General features: G+C 37.1%; 1 protein-coding gene across 14 annotated transcripts in view; it reads right to left on the bottom strand.

Moving 5' to 3' along the window:
- Positions 1-25,130, bottom strand: part of Hmbox1 (homeobox containing 1) — a 168,642-nt gene that overhangs the window by 87,926 nt on the left and 55,586 nt on the right. For 13 of the 14 annotated variants that reach the window (XR_002212020.2, XR_012441577.1, XR_002212021.2 and 10 more), the window contains exons 2-3: positions 13,442-13,521; positions 4,213-4,689 (exon numbers count right to left, since the gene is read on the bottom strand). Coding sequence is in view for 11 of the 14 variants with exons in the window: in XM_020157962.2 (XP_020013551.1) it covers positions 4,213-4,689; positions 13,442-13,464 (500 nt within the window). In the remaining 3 variants the exon portion in view is untranslated. The remainder of the gene's footprint in view (positions 1-4,212; positions 4,690-13,441; positions 13,522-25,130) is intronic. The other variant, XM_074055260.1, reaches the window with a different exon arrangement.

The raw sequence follows: 25,130 nt of genomic DNA, 5'->3' as shown, positions 1-25,130 counted from the left end.
TCGTGTAATGAATTCTCCGCTTGTGGCACTGATAGGTAGCAGACAGCCAAGTGGTGGCCACAAGAGGAAGAAAGTCACTGTAACAGAGTTTCTAACCCCATAGGTGACTGGTCTCTGTTAAGTCAAAGTAGTTCATCAAGGCTGGGGGACATTAAAGGACACTCTGAAGTCTGTCATTCACCAAAGCTTAATCCTTTCTTTCCTTTTTCTTTTTCTGTTTTGGTCAGATTGGGGTTTGAACTCAGGGTTTCACACTTGCAAAGCAGGCTGCTCTCCTGGATGAGCCATAACACCAGTCCATTTTCCTCTGGTTATTCTGCAGTCACATGCTCTACCACTGAGCTATATACCCCAACACTATGCTCTGGTTATTTTGGAAATGAGGGTCTCAAGAACTGTTTGCTTGGGCTGGTCTGAAACCATGATCCTCCCAAGAAGCAAGGATTACAGGGGTAAGCCAAGGGTGCCTAGCCTTAAACCTTGCTTTACTCAAGAGTAAGCCATACTCTAAACATCAGCTAAGCCTGGGGCTGGGTGTTTCACACAGGTAATCGCTATCAGACAAACTGAAGACTTAGAATTCCACACAGGTAATCTACTTTAACAAGATGAAGGCCCAGACCCACGAGTTCATCCTGAGGCTGAGCAATCCCTAGTACATATTCCAGCTCCAAAGGATGATATTGCCATTCTCACTGGAAACAGCCCGTTTTCAGCCTGATGAATGTGCACTCCTTCCCTAATACACTTGGCTATTTGGCTATCATTTTCACTACATCTCTGTGTCTTGCCTTAATTCTTCTCCCACTGGACACAAGGACAGAGGTAGATACATACCAGTGCTAAACTTTCTGGTAACAGAATCATGTTGGTGCTTAGAAAGTTTTGGATTTTAAAGCACTTCAGATTTCAAATTTTCAGACTAAGGATGTTCACCTATATGCTACTGGTAGACCTTTAGCCAACCAACTTGGAATAAAGTCTCAGAAATTTGTACAAAATACTAACATACTCAAACTTTCATACACGGGAAGTGAACAATAACATCCTTAATATATGGCTATGCTTACTAATTCTGATAAGCCTCATTTAAATTGTTATTTCATAATATATACATAATTGAACAGATAAGACGTAAGTAGATATATACTATTTTAATAGAAGATGTAGATACACATACACTCTTATACATATATTTACTTATTAATTGATACCACACCTTTTATGTGGTAAAATGAGCCTTCATTCTTGGCTTTAGAGTCCTTCCTAAAATGCTACATAACAATTTAAAATTTATATGCTAGGTTGCCTTTCATTTTTTTTATCCTAATTAAAAAATGGAAAAAGTAGCAGTTTCTTTTTTCTGACTTTCTTAGCAAGTTGATCAAAGGCGAAGTTAAAACTTGATGAAGTTCTACCAAAAAAATGCTCCATTATGTACCTTGAAATTATATACTCTAATACAGATTCACTGAATTGTAAGAGTTGCAAAATAATGGTTGCATGCTCGAGGCTGGGGAATGTGAGGAAGCAAGAGGTAGACTTTATAGAGAGCAGAGGAGGCAGGAAAGCATCCCGGCACCCATACTCTCTACTAGAGACCTTCAGTTCCAATTCAAGATAATATCATCAGTGTGGAATTGATAGGGAGGGCAGCAAGTCCCTAGGTGGACACAGAAAGAGCTACTGTTCAAAAAATTTCTCTAGCATCCTACCAAATATGTGGGGGAAGGGAGTGGCAAGCCAACAAGGCCATTCACACTGTGTCTTGAGTTTTTTTTAAACCCACCTTTCCTAAAGTCTTATTAAATCTATAAACATGAATAATTTGTTTATAGTGATAACATATACCAGTAACACACTGATAATAAAGATAGGGATTGTAATTTAGGTTCTGTCACCTAATATTCAACTTTTCTTAGGCAAATTATTTGAGTTTCAGTTTGATTACAATGATTACAAGTGAGAATAGTCAGTCATTCAATAAACTTCTCTCTGACCTAAGAAGGATTATCCTCTGCAAACTTGAGAAAGTGAGAAGGGGCATACTGCAAGAGTGGAGGAAGGTACAATGGCAGAGGACCAGAAGGTGCCAAAAGGTCTAAGGAGACTCCTAGATAATTAAATGTCACCAAAGAAACAATTCTAAAAAAGAAGCAGAGAAAGAGAAAACAGTGCCTTAATTATACAACAAATGATTGTGTGCAAAATTAAATACTATTACAATGTATAAAACTGTATATATTTAAAGGTGCAACTTAATGTTATTGTTAATAGGCTTTCTGTTTATTGTGAGGATATAGTAGAAATAAAGCATTATACCAGCCTATAAATTAAAAGTATTTAGACCCTTATTAGCTATACTGTTCAAATCTTTTAGTTATATCATTAAAAAGACAGTTTCTCATACTTCTTGTTAATCTAATACACATCTGGGAATTAACTGTTACATCAAAAGCTTATCCAAACTGATTAACAGCAACAACAAAAAACCAAGCTAGCACCTAAACAAGTAAATTTTATGTTGACATCCTCTCTACTCAGGATAATTTAAAACTCATTATAGTTCAGTGAGTGAAGTAACTTATTTACCTGAATGGTTCTCCCTTGTAATTTTAACAATGGTGTATGTTAAATTCAAAAGCAATAGCTAGGGCTGTGGATGTGCTTCAGTGATAGCAATTATACTTAACTGTTGGAAGCCCTGGGTTCAATCCTCAGCACCAAAACAGTCAAAAGCAACAGCTAAAGTTTGGCTGCCTGCTTTAACAGTTTAAAATTAATTCAAAGCCAAATTTCTCTCTTTTTAAAAAAAATAAGAACTGTTTATTTTTAAGTATTAAAAGCTTATGAACACTGACTTGTAGCTCTTATATGAAGCTATTCATTATTACAGGTTACAAAGGACTCTAGATACAACAAACAGTTCATTTAGCCCAGAATTCCATATAATGCAATTCCACCCTAAAAATAAATTCAGGACAGGTTATTTGTTTAAAGGATATTTTGCCATTGTGGTACTAAGGAAGGATCTCATGTGGCAGTATTAAGTCACCACTATTCTATCTTGAAGTCTTAAAATCTTTAGGAAGAATTTTAATTCATAATTACAGTTTTTATTTTTATTTCTGAAAAATTCCTGCTACTGCTTCTTTTATTATCTACTGTAACAACTTATATGTAGCTTCTCACCCTTCCACAGCAGGGAAAATCTACTAAAAACAATACTTTGCTTGGTCTATTCCTAAAGACCTATAAAAACTCCTAATTCCAAACAAAGTAAACAAATTATTTAGTATGAAACCCAGAGCCTTCCAAAACCAGAACTGTCCCTAAAATATTATTGCTACCATCACAGTTTGGCCTATCTGTAATCTTTATCAACTAAAGATGTACCTTGTCTTTTCTGATACTTTTTACTAGTCCCTTAGCTTTAAATAAAGTTCCAATATTTCAAACCACAGGCTATCTTTAAGGTTTAGATCAAATTTACCCACTTGCTTTAACATGTTAAGCCTTTACCATGTGCTGAGGAAAGTTTTAATTTCTGGATACATGATAATAGAAAACACACGGCTGTCACCCTCAAAGTATCCCAGATGTGGTTTGAAGGCTTTCTTGTTGAATAGGGCTTCTGTTCCTAGTGTTTAAAATTCAAGTGTTCATATTTACCATGTAATTAATAGTGTGTGCGTGCGTGTGTGTGTGTGTGTGTGTGTGTGTGTCCATGTATGCACTACATCTGTTGCTAAAATTAGAACTTTAGGTTTTTAGGGGCAGAAGTCATGTCTATTTTTCTTGTTAAAATTACTTTTTACCTAAGAGTTGGTCAAATTATATTTTGTTAATCGGAAGGTTGTAGAGGTCCACAATGTAGATCCCAAATTTATCTTATCCCTCAGGAAAGTACTCACAATGATGGACTTAAGGATTAATTTCTGTCTGTCAGAAGTTAGCTGCTAGAACCATAAAGAGAAGATGAACCTTTAATAAACAGAGAGAATGAAAAAAAGATTATTAAATAGAAAAAACAAAGGGCTGAAGCAGAGAAGAGAAAATCTGAATTAAATAATATAATCAGAACTTTTCTTTCATCTCCAAAGAATGGAAAGAGAAATCACAGTATAGATAAGTAGTAGAAATACAGCCTGTAACTTAAAAAAAAAGAACATAGACATTTTTGGCAAACTCACAATAAGCAAAGTAACTAACCTCATTAATTCCTCCACTTTATCATCTACATCTAGGTCCTCTTCGGAGGCTTCAAAACTGTATGACCTCTGACCCATGCTGTTTGCATGATAGCGAGTTGGTGACATCTTTCCATTGGACGTAGACAATCGTTCGCTGTTCTCCCTCCCATTTTGATTGGTAGTGCAAGGCTGTGGGGAGGTATCATAACTGTTGCTAGGTGATGGGGACATTCCCGAATGCTGGGTCTGTGTGGAAGCTGTAGCTGTAGAGGAAGATGCTGGAACATTGTTGGTACTATTCCCATACGAACTTCCCCCATAGCTGGATCTTCTTCCAAATTTGTCACTATGCTCTTGATCAAGACGGTCCAAAGTTTCCAAGGCATGAAGAATTTCATGTTTAGTCATTCCAGTACGTCGAAGGCGCTGAAGCAGATCTATTTGTTCTATGGTAAATCTGGGTTCATCTGTATAGTGAGACATGGTTTCCAGCAAACTGAAAGAAAAACAACAACAAAAAAGTCTTATTAGCAATGCCTACCAAAGACCATATGATTAGTGAGAATGCAAAAGATTCATTATCTCTATATAAAATTCTTTACTGAAAATAACGGCATGTCCCTCCCTTGTTTCTGTCATGGCAAATGAATTGGTACAGGTACTGAGTTTATTAGTAGATGGACATCCTATGTAATACAAAACCCAATTTATTATGAAACAATTGTTTTCAATTTTGGTAAATATTTGGAAACAAAATTTTAGTTATGTCAAAAAATACCAATATAAAAGATTAGGTACATAGCTTACATTAAGTACAGACTATGTGATAAAGGACAGTGTTAATACCATCTCAAATGTATTACTCTACAATCGCATATAAATAGAAAATTACTGAAAAAATAGTTTGTATTACCTTCCTTTACCAAATATCAGCAAAACTGACTGGGAAGTCAAACTTCATTTGGCGAAAATGAATGATTTTCTTAGCTAAGCCTAAGCAAATACTAATAACCAGAAAAATGTAAGTGAAAAAGAGAGGTACATAAAAGAACATAATAAGCACCACTTCATTCATGACGTAGCAAACCCGTAAGTTTTTCATCTCTGTGATGAAGTCTTTGAATAGTTACTATGAAAAATGGAACACTCATGGTTGTAGCCCAGTGGAGCTCTTCATTTTGCTTAGGAAATTTCTTCTACATGCTTCCTTTAACTAGCACATGGTACTATAGCATACCAGAAAATGTTTCCTTAGAGGGAATAACATTACTTAGTTTGAGAGTTGCCAAATCATAAATTTCTTATTACCCAAATTCCTTTCATATAAAACCTGACTTTTGAATTCAAGGCTTTTAAAAGTGGTAATCTCTTCTATTTTAATTTTTATTGTTCTAGTGCCAAACATTATGCACAACATATAGGCTCTCACTATGTATTTTATAACAGAAGTAGCAGCTGAGGAATTTTTTATCCTTTATAGATAAGCGTGTACTCTAGGCCAGTCTCCTTAGCCTGTTGGAAATCTCACACTCTATAGAGTATGAGAGTTTCTAGGTGGAAACGGACTAAGAATTTTATATAATATAATCTCATCTAATCCCTACAGCAACCCTCTGTGATAGATGTTATTTTATTTCATTTCATGCTAATGGATTGTTAAGGAAGCTAAGGCTCAAGGTTCTATTATATCGTGCAGAAAGTTTGAGAAAGAAGTAGAAAATAAGATTTAAGATACTGACTCCCAAAGCATACATCATTCTATTTCCAACATACTATAGGACTTATTTGAATGAAAGAATTCAGGATGTAGGCAGCTGTACTCCTTTAAGTCTCTAGTTAAAATCATAGATAAAACCACTCTGCTTACTGATGGACTAAGGAACCCTAGTAATAGTTTTTCACAATTAAAATCTTTGTTCCATATATAATTTATACTCACTTAATGACTGTAAAAGGGCTAGGGCTTTCACTGTTAATGGGGAGCTAGGTGTCTAACAGTTTTATTGAATAATATATTTCTTCTCCAATCTGAATTGTCACCCTTATCATATATATGTTACATAACGAATCTGTATTTATCTTTTGATTCTGTACTCCACTGTTTTGTTCTTCAAGTGTTTTTTTAAATAAGCAGGCAGAAATCTAGAATTTTTACGTGAAGTATCCCTAGTTTTAGAAACACACTCATTCACCTAAAAGACAAAGGATATGAATAAAAAACAGGAGGGGGAGGGAAAAAGAAGGAAGAAGGCAAATGTGGCTGATGTACTTCCTATACAAGAATGATACAGAATTTTTAAACCAGTTAAAATCACTGTAAGAAGATGACTAAGATAGAAAGGAGAAAAATGGAGGGATGAATGAATTTGGGATACAATACATATATACATGGAAATGTCATAATGAATCTCTCTGTATAGATGTCTTAAACAAACTAAAATGTCTTTTGTCAAAAAAAGGACAGGAAGATAAAAAGGTCCCGTCCGGGGGTGGGGATGGGGTAGGATATAAGGAAAAGGTGCGTGAGGTGAACATGGTGGAAATACTATGTACTCATGTGAAAATGGAAAAATGAGGTATGCTGAAACTATTCTAGAATGCAGGGGGGGGAGGGGTAAAGGAAAATGATAGTGGGGGTGAATTTAACTAAGATATATTGTAAGCACTTATGTAAATGCCGCACCGTACCCCCAGTACAACAATAATATGACAATAAAAAAAGAAGAACAGACTAATTTAAAAAATATACAAAAGCTGGGTGCTGGGACATGCCTGAAGTTCTAGTACTTGAGAGACACAGGTAGGACGATTTTGAGTTCAAGGCCATCCTGGGCTACAAAGCAACACCATGCTTCAAAATTATCTGTGCACACGTATATGTATGCATACACAAAACACATTCTGTGGATCCAAACTAATATGTTGCAAGCCATTTGTGCCTTGCATATTTGTGCCTATACACATTACGGAATGTGCTTTTTTCTAACACTTGTGATAAGTTATTCCTCATTAAACAAAGATTTTATTTTCATCATTATTTTGATTGTGCAGGTTCTCCCTCCAACATTTTATAGTGAAAAATTTTAAATAAAAGTTAAAATAAATTTACAGTACACACCCATATCCCAACCACCTAAACTGTAGCATTTTCTTTCAACATTTGTATTGCTACATATATATCTATTCCTCTATCTATGTATCTCTCAATTCACTGCATTTTTGGATGCATTTCAAAATCAGTTATAGACATCTGTATACTTTCCTTTATATACTTCAGCATATATATCATTAACTAGAGCTTAGTGCTTATTCTTCTGAGGTAAAATGTACACAAAAGAAAATACACAAATATGCTTACCTCTAAGATTTTGAGAAGCATGAACACCTGTGATATTCAAATCTGTGGGAAATACTGATTATTTCTCATCACTCAGCACCTTCCCAGCCAATCTCTGTCCCTCTACCTCAGAGGCAAGCACTCTTGTTATTTTATTTCCACCAGAAGCTACTTTCATCTGTTTGATAATCTCGCATCTAAACCCTATTTACTCCTTTGTGTAAAGCTTTTTCACTAAGATTGATTTTTTTTTTAAAACATTCATTGATAAAGTGTGTATCAACAGTTTGTTCCTTTTCATTGTTGAGTAGTATTTCACTGTAGGATTAGCCCAAAGCTTTGTTTATCCATTCTATTGATGGATGCTTGGGTTACTTTCAATTTGGTTATTATAACTGTATACTGATGGTGGGGTTTTTTTTGTTTGTTTGTTTTGGGGTTTTTTTTTTTTTTTTGCTTTTTTAGTGTACTTGCACTTGCTAGGCAGGTACTCTATCACTTGAGCCATGCTTCCTAAAGCCCTTTTTGCTTTAGTTATTTCTCCAATATGGACTTGCATTTATGCCTGGGCCAGCATGGATGACAATCCTATTTATGTTTCCTACATAGCTGAAATGACAGGTCCACATCACCACACCAGCACTTTACTGGTTGATATGGGGGTCTTGAAAACTTATTGCCTGGACTGGCCTCGAATAATGATCTCTGTAATTTTGGCCCCCTGCCCCCCATATCTAGGATTACAGTCATAACCCACCACACTCAGCTGTATTGGTTGTTTTGAAACAGGGGCTTGCTATGTAGCACAGGCTGGTCTCAAACTCATGATTCTCCTGTATCTACCTCCCAAATGCTGGAATTGTAGGCACATGCTTATTTTAACTGTATTCTACTAATCTTTTTAGCTTCTCTCTCATAATATATCATCACCTGGATGAGAGAGAAAACGTTTGACCAGAGATACTCACTTTTTTCAAAACATCTATACACCATGTTTAACAAACGATCTATTATAAAATGTTATGCAGGGTTGGCAATGTTCTAGATCTATCCTCATGTGTTCATTATATTACTTACACAGGTATATTCTCTTTGAAAATTCAACAAAGTTGGAAACGACTGGTTTGTGTACTTCACTTGTTTATTTATTAATTGATTTGGCTGAGTTACTGGTATTTGAACTCAGGGCTTCATGCTTGCTAGACAGATGCTTTATCACTTGAGCCACTTCACCAGTCCTGTTTTGTATTGGGTATTTTTGAGATAGGGTCTCATGAACCATTTGCCCAGGGTTGGGTTCAAATTGTGATCCTCCTAATCTTGTCTCCGAAATAGCTAAGATTATAGGCATCTAGTTCTGTACTATTCTTAAATGTAAAGGTTCTTGAAAAATTATGTGAATATTTTTCTAACAACTTATAAGAAATACTTAGTACTTGAGTTTCTATTTAAATCCTTAGCCCTTTGTCCACTCTGTCAAACATTTAGCAATACATTAATCCTAGGAAGTTCTTTTTAAAAGTAACTGACAAATTCAAATTATTCATCCCTTAATTTATTAGCATGAAAAATTCCAGTTTCTATATATCATTCTTCCCTTAAAAATGAAAAAGACCCATTCTGTTGCTATCTTCAGTCTTCTTCCTATCAAAATATTTCATAAACTGATCTTACTTTAGATATGTTATTTGAAGAATTATTTTATATGAACAAAAAATGATATTTTTCTATTCTACTCATATAAGAATTATATATAAAACTCTTCAAACTCTGTGTGTTGCGTATTAGCATAAAAGAAAAGTAAATTATATGAATTTCATTTATTACTGAAAAGTATCCATCGTAATACTTCAGTTAGAACTGTCAGAAGTAGAGATTTCACAGTATGTGAAGCAATATAATATTTCATATCATACTGGATTCACTAGCAATTGGAAAACATTTTAAATCCAAAAGTCACAGAAAAAGGAATGGTAGGCACCTATTACTTTTTCTGCCTAGAACACCTCATTACTTCCAGGCACATGTTCTCAGAAGAGCCATTCATACTCAACTTCCAATGAACAGGGTGAGCATACAAGGAGGCTAACCCCTGCTTTCTTCAAAATTTTCTACTTAGACTAGGATAACATGGACATTCACTATAACTGTGCTCAGCTACCAGATGATGTTAGTCTGGTAAATTCTTCATCACACAGAAGCAAGGTAGTCTGTGGCAGAATAAAGCAGACATCCAAGAAAGGAAAGCAACAGGAAAGTTCTGCAGTGTTGCTATCTCTTGTTCAAGTATTTCCGAAGCCCAAGGCACTTTTGTTTTTTAATGGGAAATGACAAATTTTCCTTTATGCTTCACCTTATTTAAATTAGATGTCTGTAACCTGTACTAAGAGAGGCTCCTAACATAAAGACACAGCTAAAGGAAAAAAGCTCCAGTGGCCAGAATGGAATAGATTAATCACTACAGAAGAGTGCTCAGGGCACAATAAGCAGGAGCCTGTGCATGAAGCACTGGACATTCAGGATAGAGTTTTACTGAAAAACTGCCAAGATTATAAGCTTTTGGATATTGAGAATAATATCCCAATGTGCATTAACATAAACATGGAATACATTATGACATTTTCAAATTTTATTTCTCATAATTTACCTAGCTTAAACACATAATCATGAAATTATAGCAGCAAATGACCTTTTTAGGTCATTTAAGTCCATGATACCAGCAATTCTTTAATAACAGAAAAAGATGACATGTAAGAACTAAATTAATTTTCTTATGCACAAGGATTACTCACTGGATAAGAATTTTTTTCACTTTGAACTACTAATATGAATGCAGACTCAGGCCAATAATAATTGAAAATAACGTGAGAAGAATTCCTACACTGCAATAACATGTTTAAAACATAAAAGAATAATTAAATTTGGAAATCATGGCTTAGTTCATAAATTGGTATTCTAAGAAAAGACTATAACATGAACATTAAATATAAAATATTTTGCAATAATATCTAAAACAATAATACCTTCTTATATTAGCCATGAGGTGCAAACATACTTTCATAAACTAAGTTCCACAAACATGTAGGGCAAAGAAGGTTAAAGCATTCACAAATGATTAACCTTGTAATTAATCATATGGGCAAAAAGAATATTACCACCTCATTTGTAAAGCAACAACAGTTAATAAACTTCTACTGGATAACCAAACTTTTACTTCAGCTGAATTCCTGCTGTTTTCATCCTTTTATCCACGATGACTAGGCAATGTAAGTTAGTTTTGTTGTGCAAGTATGCTATTTAGTACAGGATAATTTAACACATTCTAGAGTCTGTAGTAATTATCATTAGCTAAAGATGTATTCAGGCCCTTCTTACTAGTTATGCATATTGCCCTCTTTCTCAGTCATTCCCACCATCAAATGAGGGAAGGTTAGTTTTAAAATAAGAAAATGACAAGAAGTAAGAATACATAAAAAATGACATTTTACTGGGAAACAAACTTGACAGTACAGTAAAAATGATTCAATAATTCAAATCTTTAGAACTTACTAAAGTCTAAGAACAGAGTCTATGACTGTAGATAATGGTGCAAAATGTTCTCTTCATAACATAAGGATTTGGAGAAAAGTAGGATTGTATTCCAATGTGTCAATCACTGATTGAGTTTATTTTGCTATGAGAACTTGGGATATATTTCCTCTACCTTCCAGAATGTGATGTTTTATCATCCAATATGTGAACTCTTAAAGCTGTAAACACTCCCCTTAATTCCTGTCTATGAAAACTTGAAGCCAATAGCCCTTCCCCTGGGAACCCTCTTCTTTCAGGAATGTTCTATCACACCTCTTCATACTCCATATGCGAATTACTGGCCTTAACTACTAGACTTTGAAATGCAGTATGAGAGTTCAGGCTCTAACAGGACTCAGAGCTTTGAAGCTTCATCTGCTAACACTGGCCCTCTAGCATCAACTGGCCTTAAGAGTCTTCCTGTCTTCTTATCTTTGAGTATCTCCACTGTGGTAGTCAAGTCAAGAATCTCTCCCATTAAGGTGCATGTCCGATGCAGACTTTATTTTCCACAGAAGCCAACTTCCATCCTAACTGAGCCAGTGGCCCTCAGTAGTCTGGGAGCTCACTCGCCATGTAACCACACCCATCATGTGTGCCTAGTGAAGTTTGTTCATGTCATTCTTCCCTTGCCAAGCATTATGAATGGAAGAAAAGTTTCTCTATGTATGGCAATAAGTCATGTGACTTAAGAAATCATACTGTGATCATCTCCTTCTTTTTACCATACACAAGAAAATCCAAGTAAAAACATGAAAAGAGACAAAAGCTGATTAAAATGGAAGATGATAAAAACTTGATGTGGAACAGCCTGGTACTGTGGCATGTATCTATCACCCCCAGCACTCAGGAGGCTGAAGAGTAGGATAGAGAGCTGAAGGCCAATGTGAGTGGCATACCAAGTTCCAGGCCAGCCTAGTCTATTATACAGCAAGATGCTGCCTCCAAAAACAGCTAAATAAAATTAAAGAAGAAGAGGGAAACTAAGACCCGAAAAAGATAAAGTGCCTTCCCAAGCACATAGCTACTCAGCAGAAACTCAGGCGACATAGCACATCTTTTGGACTTATTCCAGAGACTTTTGACTAAGTTACAGAATCAATGAAAGGGGAAAAAAAACTTTAAAGAAAAACCTAAAAAATAGGGAAAACCTATCTTAATGTCTACTTATTGGATTATAGAACTGTCAACCAAAACAGAAGGAATTTAAGTGAAACACAGACTCCACAAAATTTTAGAGAATACTTATGCTAAACGCACTCTGCATTAGACTCTAAAGACGCACTTAATGAGCTAATAGATACTTTATCTCCTCTAATATCTGAACTTCCCGGAATACTTTCATTCATAGGCTTATTTAATATGAACTGGTGGTTACAGTTCATATCCAAGCACAGAAACACTCAATATAATATAACCATCTAAATTTGTATTTTTGCCTGACTCCAAAGAACAGCTAGCAACTACATTAGCTGACAGTCTTAACTCTATTATCATCCTCAGTTAGGAAAAAAGGCTAAGGTGCTCAATCTGCTCACAAAGGCAGCACTGAAGTAACATGCTGCTAATACTCTGCTTGTAACACAGAATCTAAAACTGGCTCTCTTCAACAGCTAGCCTTCTGTGTCACAAGTTCCTGGACTATTAAGCAGTTAAAAATAATAAGTATGGCAATTTCATGTTTGAGTGAAAATCCAAAGTTGAAAACAGAAATGGCAAAAGACAAGGTTGATAGATTTGAAAATCCACTCCTTTCTAATCACATGAAATGAAACTTATTCACCTTAATGTCAAAGATATCTACTATTTGGATTATTCCTGTGGGTGTGTGGTAGTGAGACACTGGGATTTAAACTCAGGGCCCCACTCTCACTCTTGCTAGGACAGCGCTTGGTAGGCCAGACCCCTTAATCTTTTTTTTTCCCCCCTTATTTTTCAGGTAGAGTCTACCATTTTTGCCATCCTCAGACCACAATCCTCTTACCCATGCCTCCCATGTAGCTGAGATCACAGATGTGAACTACCATGCCCAAAAGTTTTGTTTAGATGGGGTCTCACTAACTTTCTGCCAGGTTGGCCTTCAACAGAACAGTGATCCTCCCAACTATTGGTGTGAGCCACTGCACCTGGCTGTTTTTCTAAAAATCTCTGTCAAGTTGGACTGGCAAAGTGGCTCAAGTGGTAAGGCATCTGCCTAACAGGAGTGAGGCTCTGAGTTCAAACCGCAGTACCGAAAAAAAAAAAAAAAATTCCAACTCTACAAAAATCTGTTGTCAATCTGAATCATAGTCATAACAATTTCTCAACCTTATTAAAGTGATTAAGAGGATTAGATACTCACATCACCGGAAAAGAACTGAGCATACTTTACATGAGGCGAATCAATACCCTTTCCAGAGATGGTCAGTGTTATTTACCATTCTGTAGAATAAAGATAGAAAATTGAGAAGTATTTTTGTTACTCAAGTGCTGAATAAAATTTTTATTACATAAAAAAGGATAGTAATAGTTGACATTAGCTAATCATGTTTTCAAAATTATTTCACAATTTTGAAATGAAACATTAGCTTAAAGAAACATTTTTTTAAAAAATAGAAAAATGACATTAACTTTCCAACTTTCCAAATAATTCTCCTAGAAAAAGTAATGAAAATTATACCCTTGAAGTTTAATCTATTATCAGGAACCACTCAAAGAAGAGATTTAAACATGCAATGGAAAACATAAACTTCTTTCTGATAATAGCATCAGTGCAGTTAGAAAGAATCCAATAGGAGAATTCCAAGATGGCGGCTAGAGGTAGGAAGCAGAAAGCGAGCCTCCTATAGTGAAATCTTGGAGAGACGCTGGAGACACACTTTGCAGGCATAATCACTGAGAAAAGGCATAACTTTGACCCCTCCACACCTCCAGCCGGCGGCAGAGAATCTCCACTTCACGTTAAACGGAGAACTGAGGAGGGCCCCCGGGGCCGCCAGTGGCCGGCGCCCATACGGCTTGGGAAGACGCGGACCAGGTGAGCAGAGCAGCATAGCCCCCTGGACAGACTGACCTCCACCCGGGAAAAAAAGAGAAACTGAGTAACAAGCAATAAGAACAGTTAAGACACGCTGGAAAGAGGGTGGGGCGCCCTTAGCACTAAAGATTGGGGGAAGGGAATAACTTCCCGGGACTGTAAATAAATGAGCCGGGTGGGCCGGAGAGGCTCTGGCGGGAGCGGGGCGCGCGCCCAGCAACCAGGAGCGGGGAAGCTGGTGAGAGGAGGGAAGACCCACTTCCCACATGAACTGTAAATAAACACACAGGCCTGACAACGCGAGGCAGTGTCACCTTTCCCAGTGCTTGGAAAGGGGAAAGCCTGTAGCAGAGGCTCCCGCACAGGAGAACTCTGAGCAAACAAAGCCTGTGGGACCAGGTGAGTGCTAGTTCACCCCAGAGATCTGCATAAATAACGCCACCAGCTACAGGCTGAGAGCAGCAGGCAGGCAAGCCACCGTTGCAGATACCACTCTCAGAACTGCCTCCAGACGCTTTTTTTTCTTTTTCTCCCTACCTTTGATGAGAGAACAACCGAATTACACCTGCAAGCCGAAAAACTTACTGAAACTGTATTGCATTTGAACTGGGGACACTTGGTGGGGCTTTTTTTTTTTTTTTCTTCTGTGTGTGTGTGAGGGTAGTTTTGTTCTACTTTATGCATCCCCTTTCATGAGACAACTACAGAACAACATCTGAGGCACCAACTCCAGGACTGGAGATTGAGACGGACATCTAAATTATTAAGACAGAAATTGCATTGCATATAAACTTGGAAGTTTTTTGTTTTTGTTTTTGTTTTTTTTTTTAATTTTCTATTTTCCATTTTATTTTAATTCATTTTTATAAATAGATATTACTTTCATATACTTATTTTTTATTTTTTTATCTTTGATTTTCAATCCTCTCTCTGTCTCTCTATTGTCTGTTCAGCTTACTGTCGATTAGTACACTAACACTCCCTGTTTATACCTTTGAAACTCTCTTGTCTGATACCTTGTTCTGCTTTCTCCCTCTTCTCTGTATATTTGTTTTCCCCTTTTCTTTAACTTCTTGCTTTCCATCTCAGCTCACTCTTCCATTCTCAATATTACCATTGTTATTATTACAAGCTAGAAAATACTTAATTACACACAGTACAGGGACAGTAACAACACCAAGGACAATGACAGGAAGACAGAAAAAACAAGGAAACCAGTTTCCCCACAGCAAAAAATTACTACAGGAACCAGAGGGGAATGAAGAGAACAGAAACTCAGAGCCAGACTCCAACAAAATGAAGATAAACTATGCCAAAGGACCCAATGAAGCCCACAAGAATAATTTAAAAGAAGACATACTACAAGTACTCAATGAGAATTTTATAGAGATGATACTGGATAGGGTCAACCAAAATGTACAGGAGACTCTCAAGAAATTCCAAGACAATAAAAATAGAGAATTTGAAAAAGCAAAAGAAGAAATAAAGGAAACCATAGAAGCACTGTATAAACACCAAAGTGAAAGAGAGAACACAATGAATAAATGGATAAATGAACTCAGGACAAAAATAGACAACAATAAAGAAGAAAACAGCCAGGATATGGAAAACCTCAGAAAAAAGAACGAAACAGAACTGCAAAACAAAACGGAAGGCCAATCCAGCAGAATAGAACAAACAGAAGACAGAATCTCAGAACTTGAAGATGAAATGGTAATTAAAGGAAAAACAGAAGAACTATTAATTAAACAACTCAAGACCTGTGAAAAGAAAATGTAAGAACTCACTGACTCCATCAAAAGACCAAACTTGAGAATCATGGGCATCGAAGAAGGAGAAGAGGTGCAAGCGAAGGGAATGCGTAATATATTCAACAAAATAATAACGGAAAATTTCCCAAATCTAGAGAAAGATATTCCCATACAGATGCAAGAGGCCTCCAGGACACCAAACAGACCAGATCAAAATAGAACTACTCCATGACATATCATCATTAAAACAAGTTCAGAAACTAAGGAAAGAATATTGAAGGCTGTAAGAGAGAAAAAACAAGTAACATACAAAGGTAAACCCATCAAAATAACAGCAGACTTCTCAACTGAAACATTAAAAGCAAGAAGAGCGTGGGGTGAGATCTTCCGGGCACTGAATGAAAATAACTTCAACCCCAGGATACTCTACCCAGCAAAGCTATCATTCAAAATAGATGGAGCAATAAAAGTCTTCCATGATAAGCAGAAACTAAAACAATATGTGACCACAAAGCCACCATTACAAAAGATTCTGCAAGGGATCCTGCACACAGAAAGTGACACCCAACTTAACCATGAAAAGGCAGGCAGCACCAAACCACAGGATAAGAAAAAGCAAGACAGTAGAGAGTAACATCAAGTTAGGTACACACAATCAAACCTTCAAACAACTAAGATAACTAAATGGCAGGAATCACCACATACCTATCAGTACTAACACTTAATGTTAATGGACTTAATTCACCCATCAAAAGACACCGCTTGACAAAATTGATTAAAAAAGAAGATCCAACAATTTGTTGCTTATAGGAGACTCATCTCACTGACAGAAATAAGCATATGCTTAGGATGAAAGGCTGGAAGAAGATTTACCAAGACAATGGCCCCCGAAAACAAGCAGGAGTAGCAATACTTATCTCTGACAAAGTAGACTTCAAACCTACATTGATCAAACGAGATAAAGAAGGACATTCCATACTAATAAAAGGGGAAATAGACCAAAAGGAAATAATAATCATCAATCTGTATGCACCCAATGTCAACGCACCCAATTTCATCAACATACCCTGAAAGACCTAAAAGCATATATAAACGCCAACACAGTGGTTGGGGGAGACTTTAACACTCCATTATCATCAATAGATAGGTCATCCAAACAAAAACTCAATAAAGAAATCCAAGATCTAAAATATGATGAAGTGGACCTAGTAGATGTCTAGAGAACATTTCATCCAACCTCTACACAATATACATTCTTCTCAGCAGCCCATGGAACCTTCTCCAAAATAGATCATATCCTAGGGCACAAAGCAAGCCTCAGCAAATATAAGAAAATAGGAATAATACCGTGCATACTATCTGACCACAATGCAGTAAAAGTAGAACTCAACAACAAAAGTAAAGACAAAAAACATGCAAACAGCTGGAAACTAAATAACTCATTACTTAATGAAGAATGGATCATCGATGCAATAAAAGAGGAAATTAAAAAGTTCCTAGAAGTCAATGAAAATGAAAACACAACCTACCGGAACCTATGGGACACAGCTAAGGCAGTCTTGAGAGGAAAGTTTATAGCCATGAGTGCATATATTAAAAAGATTGAAAGATCCCAAATCAATGACCTAATGATACATCTCAAACTCCTAGAAAAACAAGAACAAGCAAATCCCAAAACAAATAGAAGGAGAGAAATAATAAAAATAAGAGCTGAAATCAACGAAATAGAAACCAAAAAAACCATACAAAGAATTAATGAAACAAAAAGTTGTTCTTTGAAAAAATAAACAAGATCGATAGACCCCTGGCAAACCTGACTAAAATGAGGAGAGAAAAAACCCAAATTAGTAGAATTAGGAATGCAAAAGGGGAGATAACAACAAACACCATGAAAGTCCAGGAAATCATCAGAGACTACTTTGAGAACCTATATTCAAATAAATTTTAAAATCTTAAAGAAATGGACAGATTTCTAGATACATATGATCATCCAAAACTGAACCAAGAGGAAATTAATCACCTGAATAGACCTATAACACAAAATGAAATTGAAGCAGCAATCAAGAGTCTCCCCAAAAAGAAAAGTCCAGGACCTGATGGATTCTCTGCTGAATTCTATCAGACCTTTAAAGAAGAACTGATACCAACCCTCCTTAAACTGTTCCACGAAATAGAAAGGGAAGGAAAACTGCCTAACACATTTTATGAAGCCAGTATTACACTTATCCCAAAACAAGGCAAAGACACCTCCAAAAAGGAGAACTATAGGCCAATCTCCTTAATGAACATTGATGCAAAAATCCTCAACAAAATAATGGCAAATCGAATTCAGCAACACATCAAAAACATTATTCACCATGACCAGGTAGGCTTCGTCCCAGGGATGCAGGGGTGGTTCAACATACGAAAATCAATAAACGTAATAAACCACATTAACAGAAAAAAGACAAAAACCACTTGATCATCTCAATAGATGCAGAAAAAGCCTTTGATAAGATCCAACATCATTTCATGATAAAAGCTCTAAGAAAACTAGGAATAGAAGGAAAGTTCCTCAACATTATAAAAGCTATATATGACAAACCTACAGCCAGCATTATACTTAACGGAGAAAAATTAAAACCATTCCCTCTAAAATCAGGAACCAGACAAGGATGCCCACTATCTCCACTCCTATTCAACATAGTACTGGAATTCCTAGCCAGAGCAATTAGGCAAGAAGAAGGAATAAAAGGAATACAAATAGGTAAAGAAACTGTCAAAATATCCCTATTTGCAGACGACATGATCCTATACCTTAAAGACCCAAAACACTCTACTCAGAAGCTTCTAGACATCATCAATGGCTATAGCAAGGTAGCAGGATATAAAATCAGCATAGAAAAATCATTAGCATTTCTATACACTAACAATGAGCAAACGGAAAAAGAATGTATGAAAACAATTCCATTTACAATAGCCTCAAAAAAAATCAAATACCTAGGTGTAAACCTAACAAAAGATGTGAAAGACCTCTACAAGGAAAACTATACACTTCTGAAGAAAGAGATTGAGGAAGACTATAGAAAGTGGAGAGATCTCCCATGCTCATGGATTGGTAGAATCAACATAGTAAAAATGTCGATACTCCCAAAAGTAATCTACATGTTTAATGCAATTCCCATCAAAATTCCAATGACATTCATTAAAGAGATTGAAAAATCTACTGTGAAATTTATATGGAAACACAAGAGGCCACGAATAGCCAAGGCAATACTCAGTCAAAAGAACAATGCAGGAGGTATCACAATACCTGACTTCAAACTATATTACAAAGCAATAACAATAAAAACAGCATGGTACTGGCACAAAAACAGACATGAAGACCAGTGGAACAGAATAGAGGATCCAGATATGAAGCCACACAACTATAAGCAACTTATCTTTGACAAAGGAGCTAAAAATATACGATGGAGAAATAGCAGCCTCTTCAACAAAAACTGCTGGGAAAACTGGTTAGCAGTCTGCAAAAAACTGAAACTAGATCCATGTATATCACCCTATACCAAGATTAACTCAAAATGGATCAAGGATCTTAATATCAGACCCCAAACTCTTAAATTGATACAAGAAAGAGTAGGAAATACTCTGGAGTTAGTAGGTATAGGTAAGAACTTTCTCAATGAAATCCCAGCAGCACAGCAACTAAGAGATAGCATAGATAAATGGGACCTCATAAAACTAAAAAGCTTCTGTTCATCAAAAGAAATGGTCTCTAAACTGAAGAGAACACCCACAGAGTGGGAGAAAATATTTGCCAATTATACATCAGACAAAGGACTGATAACCAGAATATACAGGGAACTTAAAAAACTAAATTCTCCCAAAACTAATGAACCAATAAAGAAATGGGCAAGTGAACTAAACAGAACTTTCTCAAAAGAAGAAATTCAAATGGTCAGAAAACACATGAAAAAATGCTCACCATCTCTAGCAATAAAGGAAATGCAAATTAAAACCACACTAAGATTCCACCTCACCCCTGTTAGAATAGCCATCATCAGCAACACCACCAACAACAGGTGTTGGTGAGGATGCGGGGAAAAAGGAACCCTCTTACACTGTTGGTGGGAATGTAGACTAGTACAACCACTCTGGAAAAAAATTTGGAGGCTGCTTAAAACGCTAAACATTGATCTACCATTTGATCCAGTAATACCACTCTTGGGGATATACCCAAAAGACTGTTACTCCAGAGGCACCTGCACACCCATGTTTATTGCGGCACTATTCACAATAGCCAAGTTATGGAAACAGCCAAGATGCCCCAGCACTGACGAATGGATTAAGAAAATGTGGTATCTGGGCTGGGGATATAGCTTAGTGGTTTAGTGTTTGCCTTGCATGCATGAGGCCCTGAGTTCAATCCCCAGTACCACAAAAAAAAAAAAAAAAAAAAAGAAAATGTGGTATCTATACACAATGGAATTTTATGCAGCCATGAAGAAGAATGAAATGTTATCATTCGCTGGTAAATGGATGGAATTGGAGAACATCATTCTGAGTGAGGTTAGCCTGGCCCAAAAGACCAAAAATCGTATGTTCTCCCTCATATGTGGACATTAGATCAAGGGCAAACACAACAAGGGGATTGGACTATGAGCACATGATAAAAGCGAGAGCACACAAGGGAGGGGTGAGGATAGGTAAGACACCTAAAAAACTAGCTAGCATTTGTTGCCCTTAATGCAGAGAAACTAAAGCAGATACCTTAAAAGCAACTGAGGCCAATAGGAAAAGGGGACCAGGAACTAGAGAAAAGGTGAGATCAAAAAGAATTAACCTAGAAGGTAACACACATGCACAGGAAATCAATGTGAGTCAACTCCCTGTATAGCTATCCTTATCTCAACCAGCAAAACCCCTTGTTCCTTCCTATTATTGCTTATACTCTCTCTACAACAAAATTAGAAATAAGGGCAAAATAGTTTCTGCTGGGTATTGAGGGGGTGGGGGGGAGAGGGAGGGGTGGAGTGGGTGGTAAAGGAGGGGGTGGGGGCAGGGGGGAGAAATGAACCAAGCCTTGTATGCACATATGAATAATAAAAGAAAAATGAAAAAAAAAAAAAAGAATCCAATAAACAAAGGGCAAGCACTGGCATTAATTGTAACTGAATGCCTTTACTGCGGGTGAATGCTGGGGTCTGGTTTCAAGTATATTACTCATTTTACTGCTAGCATAATCTTGACAGACTTAATTTTTCTAATTGTGAATTTCTTCTACTTCAAAGAGCCATTAAATAATTTTAACAAAAACTAACAAGCCAGAGGTGCTATACCAGGCATTTAAAGAAGAGATAAATGCCCAGGCTGCATACAGATGACCAAGCACAGTATACATAAATAATGGAATGATTCTAGCACTTCTATTTTCTAATTTGTATTCTAATGTTTTACTCACCATTGAGCACTTCAAACTCTTTTAATTCCGACACAGGTATTTGAAAAAAATGAAATATACTATTCAAGGTTAAGGAACCAAAGATCACAAAGACTGAACGTAATAGGAATTTCAAACCATAGTCTTTAGAAACAACTATCCCCATTAACTCAAAACTAAGATTAAGAATTAGAGAAAAGTTAAAAATGTTGATGTAAAAAATGTACATTAAAATACCCATGCAGCACTGAGTTATATTAAGCAAGACCAAAGTGTCTAATAGTGACTAATGATGTATGTGAAATATACAGGGGAAAGTTAGAATCCTTTCACAGTTGCATACATTAATAGCATTAATGAAATTCCTGTTGCAGTTAATTTTCTTACTGGCTTAAAAAAATACCTAGCTAAAAAAAAAAGACATAAAGCACAAAGAAAATCTACTTACTGAAAATGTTGTTGATTGCATTTCTTAGGCAAAATAGCAAAATCTTTCCATACATTATATATAAAAAATGTACTCCAGGTAGAGTGGAGACAAAAATAAGACAATCACAGCAATAAATCCTACAATAAAATTCAGAAGATGATACACCTTCTGCACACTTACAAAGACCAGAACCATAGACATAAAAAGTTAAAAATTTCCTATTATGAAAAATATCAACTTAGGAATTAAATCAGAAAAAAAAATATTTGACTTGTACAGAAGGAGCAGATCCAAGATATCAAATTGATCAAAATGACTCAAGCAATTAGCTTAACAATGTCATCTCACTTAAGCAAAAATTAAAAAGATTAGAATCTCTTCAAAAGGGTATTATCATTTTTCATTGGTCTAAAAGTGAATTAGAGCATCCTTTTAGAAAGAAATCTGGCAATGTCTATTAAAACTAAGTACGTACACCTTTGACTTAGCCATTCTACTCTTGAGAAACTATGCTATAGATATAAAAGTAATCATGCATAAGGAAGTAAGGGTGTTTATTTTCAAATTTTGTGTCTATGAGAATTTGTTTCAATCAATGCAAGAATGGCTAAGTAAACTACAATATATTTTGTCAATTAACACAATGCAATCATTTAAAAGAATAAATTAGTTTTCTTAGGTGACTTGGTAGGATTTGCACAATGCAATGTTGAGTAAAAATAGAAAACTGCAAAGTAAAAAAAGTATAGATGGGTGCTGGTGGCTCACACCTCTAATCCTACCTAATTGGGAGCCTGAGATCATTGAGGCCAACCCAGGGAAGTAGTTTGGGAAACCACATCTCCAAAATGACCACAGCAAAATGGACTGGAGGTGTCACTCAAGTGGTAGAGCATTTCCTTTGCAAGCCATGGGGCCTGAGCTCAAACCCTAGTCCCACCAAAAATTAAATAAATAAAAAATAAAGCATAATACAATTGGTTTTAATGAAAAAAAGAACTATAATGAAAAAAATCCCTTTGTGTTTATGTTTTCATCAATCTGCAAGCTACATATATAAACATGGTGGTCAACAGATAATGGATTTGAGATATGTGTTTGAATATAGAAAGGACATGTCATTATCTTGTAGAAATAAAGGAAACAAAGAAACAAGATTTCAGGAATAAAGAAAACAGGACAAATTATATATATGTATGCATACATGCAACAGATAAATACATATTCAATAAAATCATAAAAAGTCCTACCACCAGAAATGAATTGTTAATTATCAAAGAATTAAAATATTACATAAAGTCAGACTGAGCAATGAAGAAACGTACTTTTACTGCTGTTGACCTTTGAAGAAAAATGTAAGGTCCCTGGCATTCTTGGGGTGGGCGGAAGGTCCCAAGGCTAGCACCGAAATCAGACCCCCTGATTTATGACCGCTTGCCAAACTCCCCTCATTGTTTCCCTGCTTCTTTCTCTGTTTACAAAACTCAGGAACTTTCAGTTACTCAACTAGCCAGGAATGTCAACCTGTTCCATCTGGTGATCACAGGTAATCGGAGACTAGAGACTCTCTCCCTCCCCCATGGCTTGGCCCCTCCTATAAAGCCCACTACCCATTTCAGCCAAGCCACTGCTCCCTGAACTCAAGAGTAACAGCTCTGCGGTCTGGTTCCTAATAAATCTTTCTTTTCCACACGTGGTGTGGTCTTTATTCAGCAGTTCCTTACATCTGGTGCTGAAACCTGGGAGAGGTTAACAGGATGCTCTGGCCTGGGGCTGCTCCCTTGGCCTTCGTGTCCTGCCCTCTCCCAAACCCAGACTGCTGAATTGACCCCACGTGCCTCTGGACTGTTGGTTACAGACCTTACTGCCTTGCCTGATGTCTCTCTCAGTGTTGGAAGTCACAGGTGCCATGCTAGGCATGCCTCCTAGCCCCGCTTGGGGCGCCCCGCTGCTTAGCATGGGGACGCCTGGCTAACTGGTTAGGCATTCTCTGTTGGACAGCAACCTAGGCCAGGGACGCCCACCCTTGGGAACCCGTTTGGGTGACACTCCCCCTCTCTCTCACTCCCTCACTCTCTCTCTCTTGCTGTCCCTGTTTTTCTTCCCTCTCCCTAGGGTGAGAGCTCGACAGACCCTCCAGCTTACTTTGACCAAACGGCAACCAGATGATTCTGCTCTCCTTGCCTGAATCACTAAACGAGGCTAGATCTTGACCTAGATCTGTATTGGCCTGAAGAGTAAACTCACCAAGGCACCTGCCTCTTTCTCCCTCCCTCCCGCCCCCCCTTTCTCATCTCTCTATCTCTCTTCTTCTACATTATGGGGACAACACACTCTACATTAGATGTGTCCACTGGGATGCCTTCTCCACACCCTCCCCTTGGTCTCCAAGATGATATAAAACCTAAGTGACTGATTTTCACACACTTCTAGATCTTGATAATTTCTGCCATTGCAATGGCAAGTGGGGTGAAATTCCATTTTTCCAAGCTTTCCTTCCTCTCCACTCTCAACCCTCCCTGCTCCAATCTTGTAACGCCATTCAAATCCTCCTTGCCAGCAACAAATTCCCCTCAAAGTCTGTGTCTCTCCCTCCCACTGAACCCCTTTAGAAGACTCTTCTCTTGTGACCTCACATGCTCTGTCTGCCCACCTCCCAACTCCTCCTGCCAGTCCTCTACATCAATCTCTTCTCCCACCCTATCCTTCCATGATTCAGATCCCCCTTCTTCCACCCCTGCTGGCTCTCCCAAACATTCACCACCCTAATCCCGTTCTGTGGTAGTCACAATTGACCCTGAGCCCTTGGCTCCTCAGGAACCAACACCGCCAACATTGCCCTCAGCCCCCACTATACCCTCATCCTTCTCCTCCCCACCTGCATCCCATTCCCACTCCCACACCTCCTCCCAAGTGCTCACCTGCCTCCCATAGGGCAGTCAATTTTGACAAACTTAGAGAAATTATCCAGCATCCAACTGAAAACTCCGCTGACATTTTGGGACACCTGACAGAAACCCTAATCCACTATACTTTACCTTAACTCTCGTTTATCTTAACTCCGGGAGGTGGCAGGAGCTGACAGCATTACCAGAGTTCATGTGCTCTTTTCCATGACTGATCTCTCTCAAATTGAAAAGAGACTTGGCTCCTTCTCTAATGACTCAGCCTCCTATATTAAAGAATTTAAATACCTAACCCAATCATATGATATGACTTGGCATGAGACCCATCTTCCAAGGATGGAATAATTATTCTCAACAATCATTTTATTTCCAAATCCTTCCCTGATATTCAAAGAAAACTTAAACAGGCAGAGGGACCCTCAAACCCCCCAGGGAGATCTTGTGAAAATGGCATTTAAGGGATTTAATAACTGAGATGAGGCTTGAGACCAGCAAAAGGCCCAGCTCT

Source organism: Castor canadensis, chromosome 14, assembly GCF_047511655.1.
Source record: "Castor canadensis chromosome 14, mCasCan1.hap1v2, whole genome shotgun sequence".
Lineage (NCBI taxonomy): Eukaryota > Metazoa > Chordata > Mammalia > Rodentia > Castoridae > Castor > Castor canadensis.
Note: the sequence above shows the minus strand (reverse complement) of the source record. Positions and strands in the feature narration are given on the sequence as shown.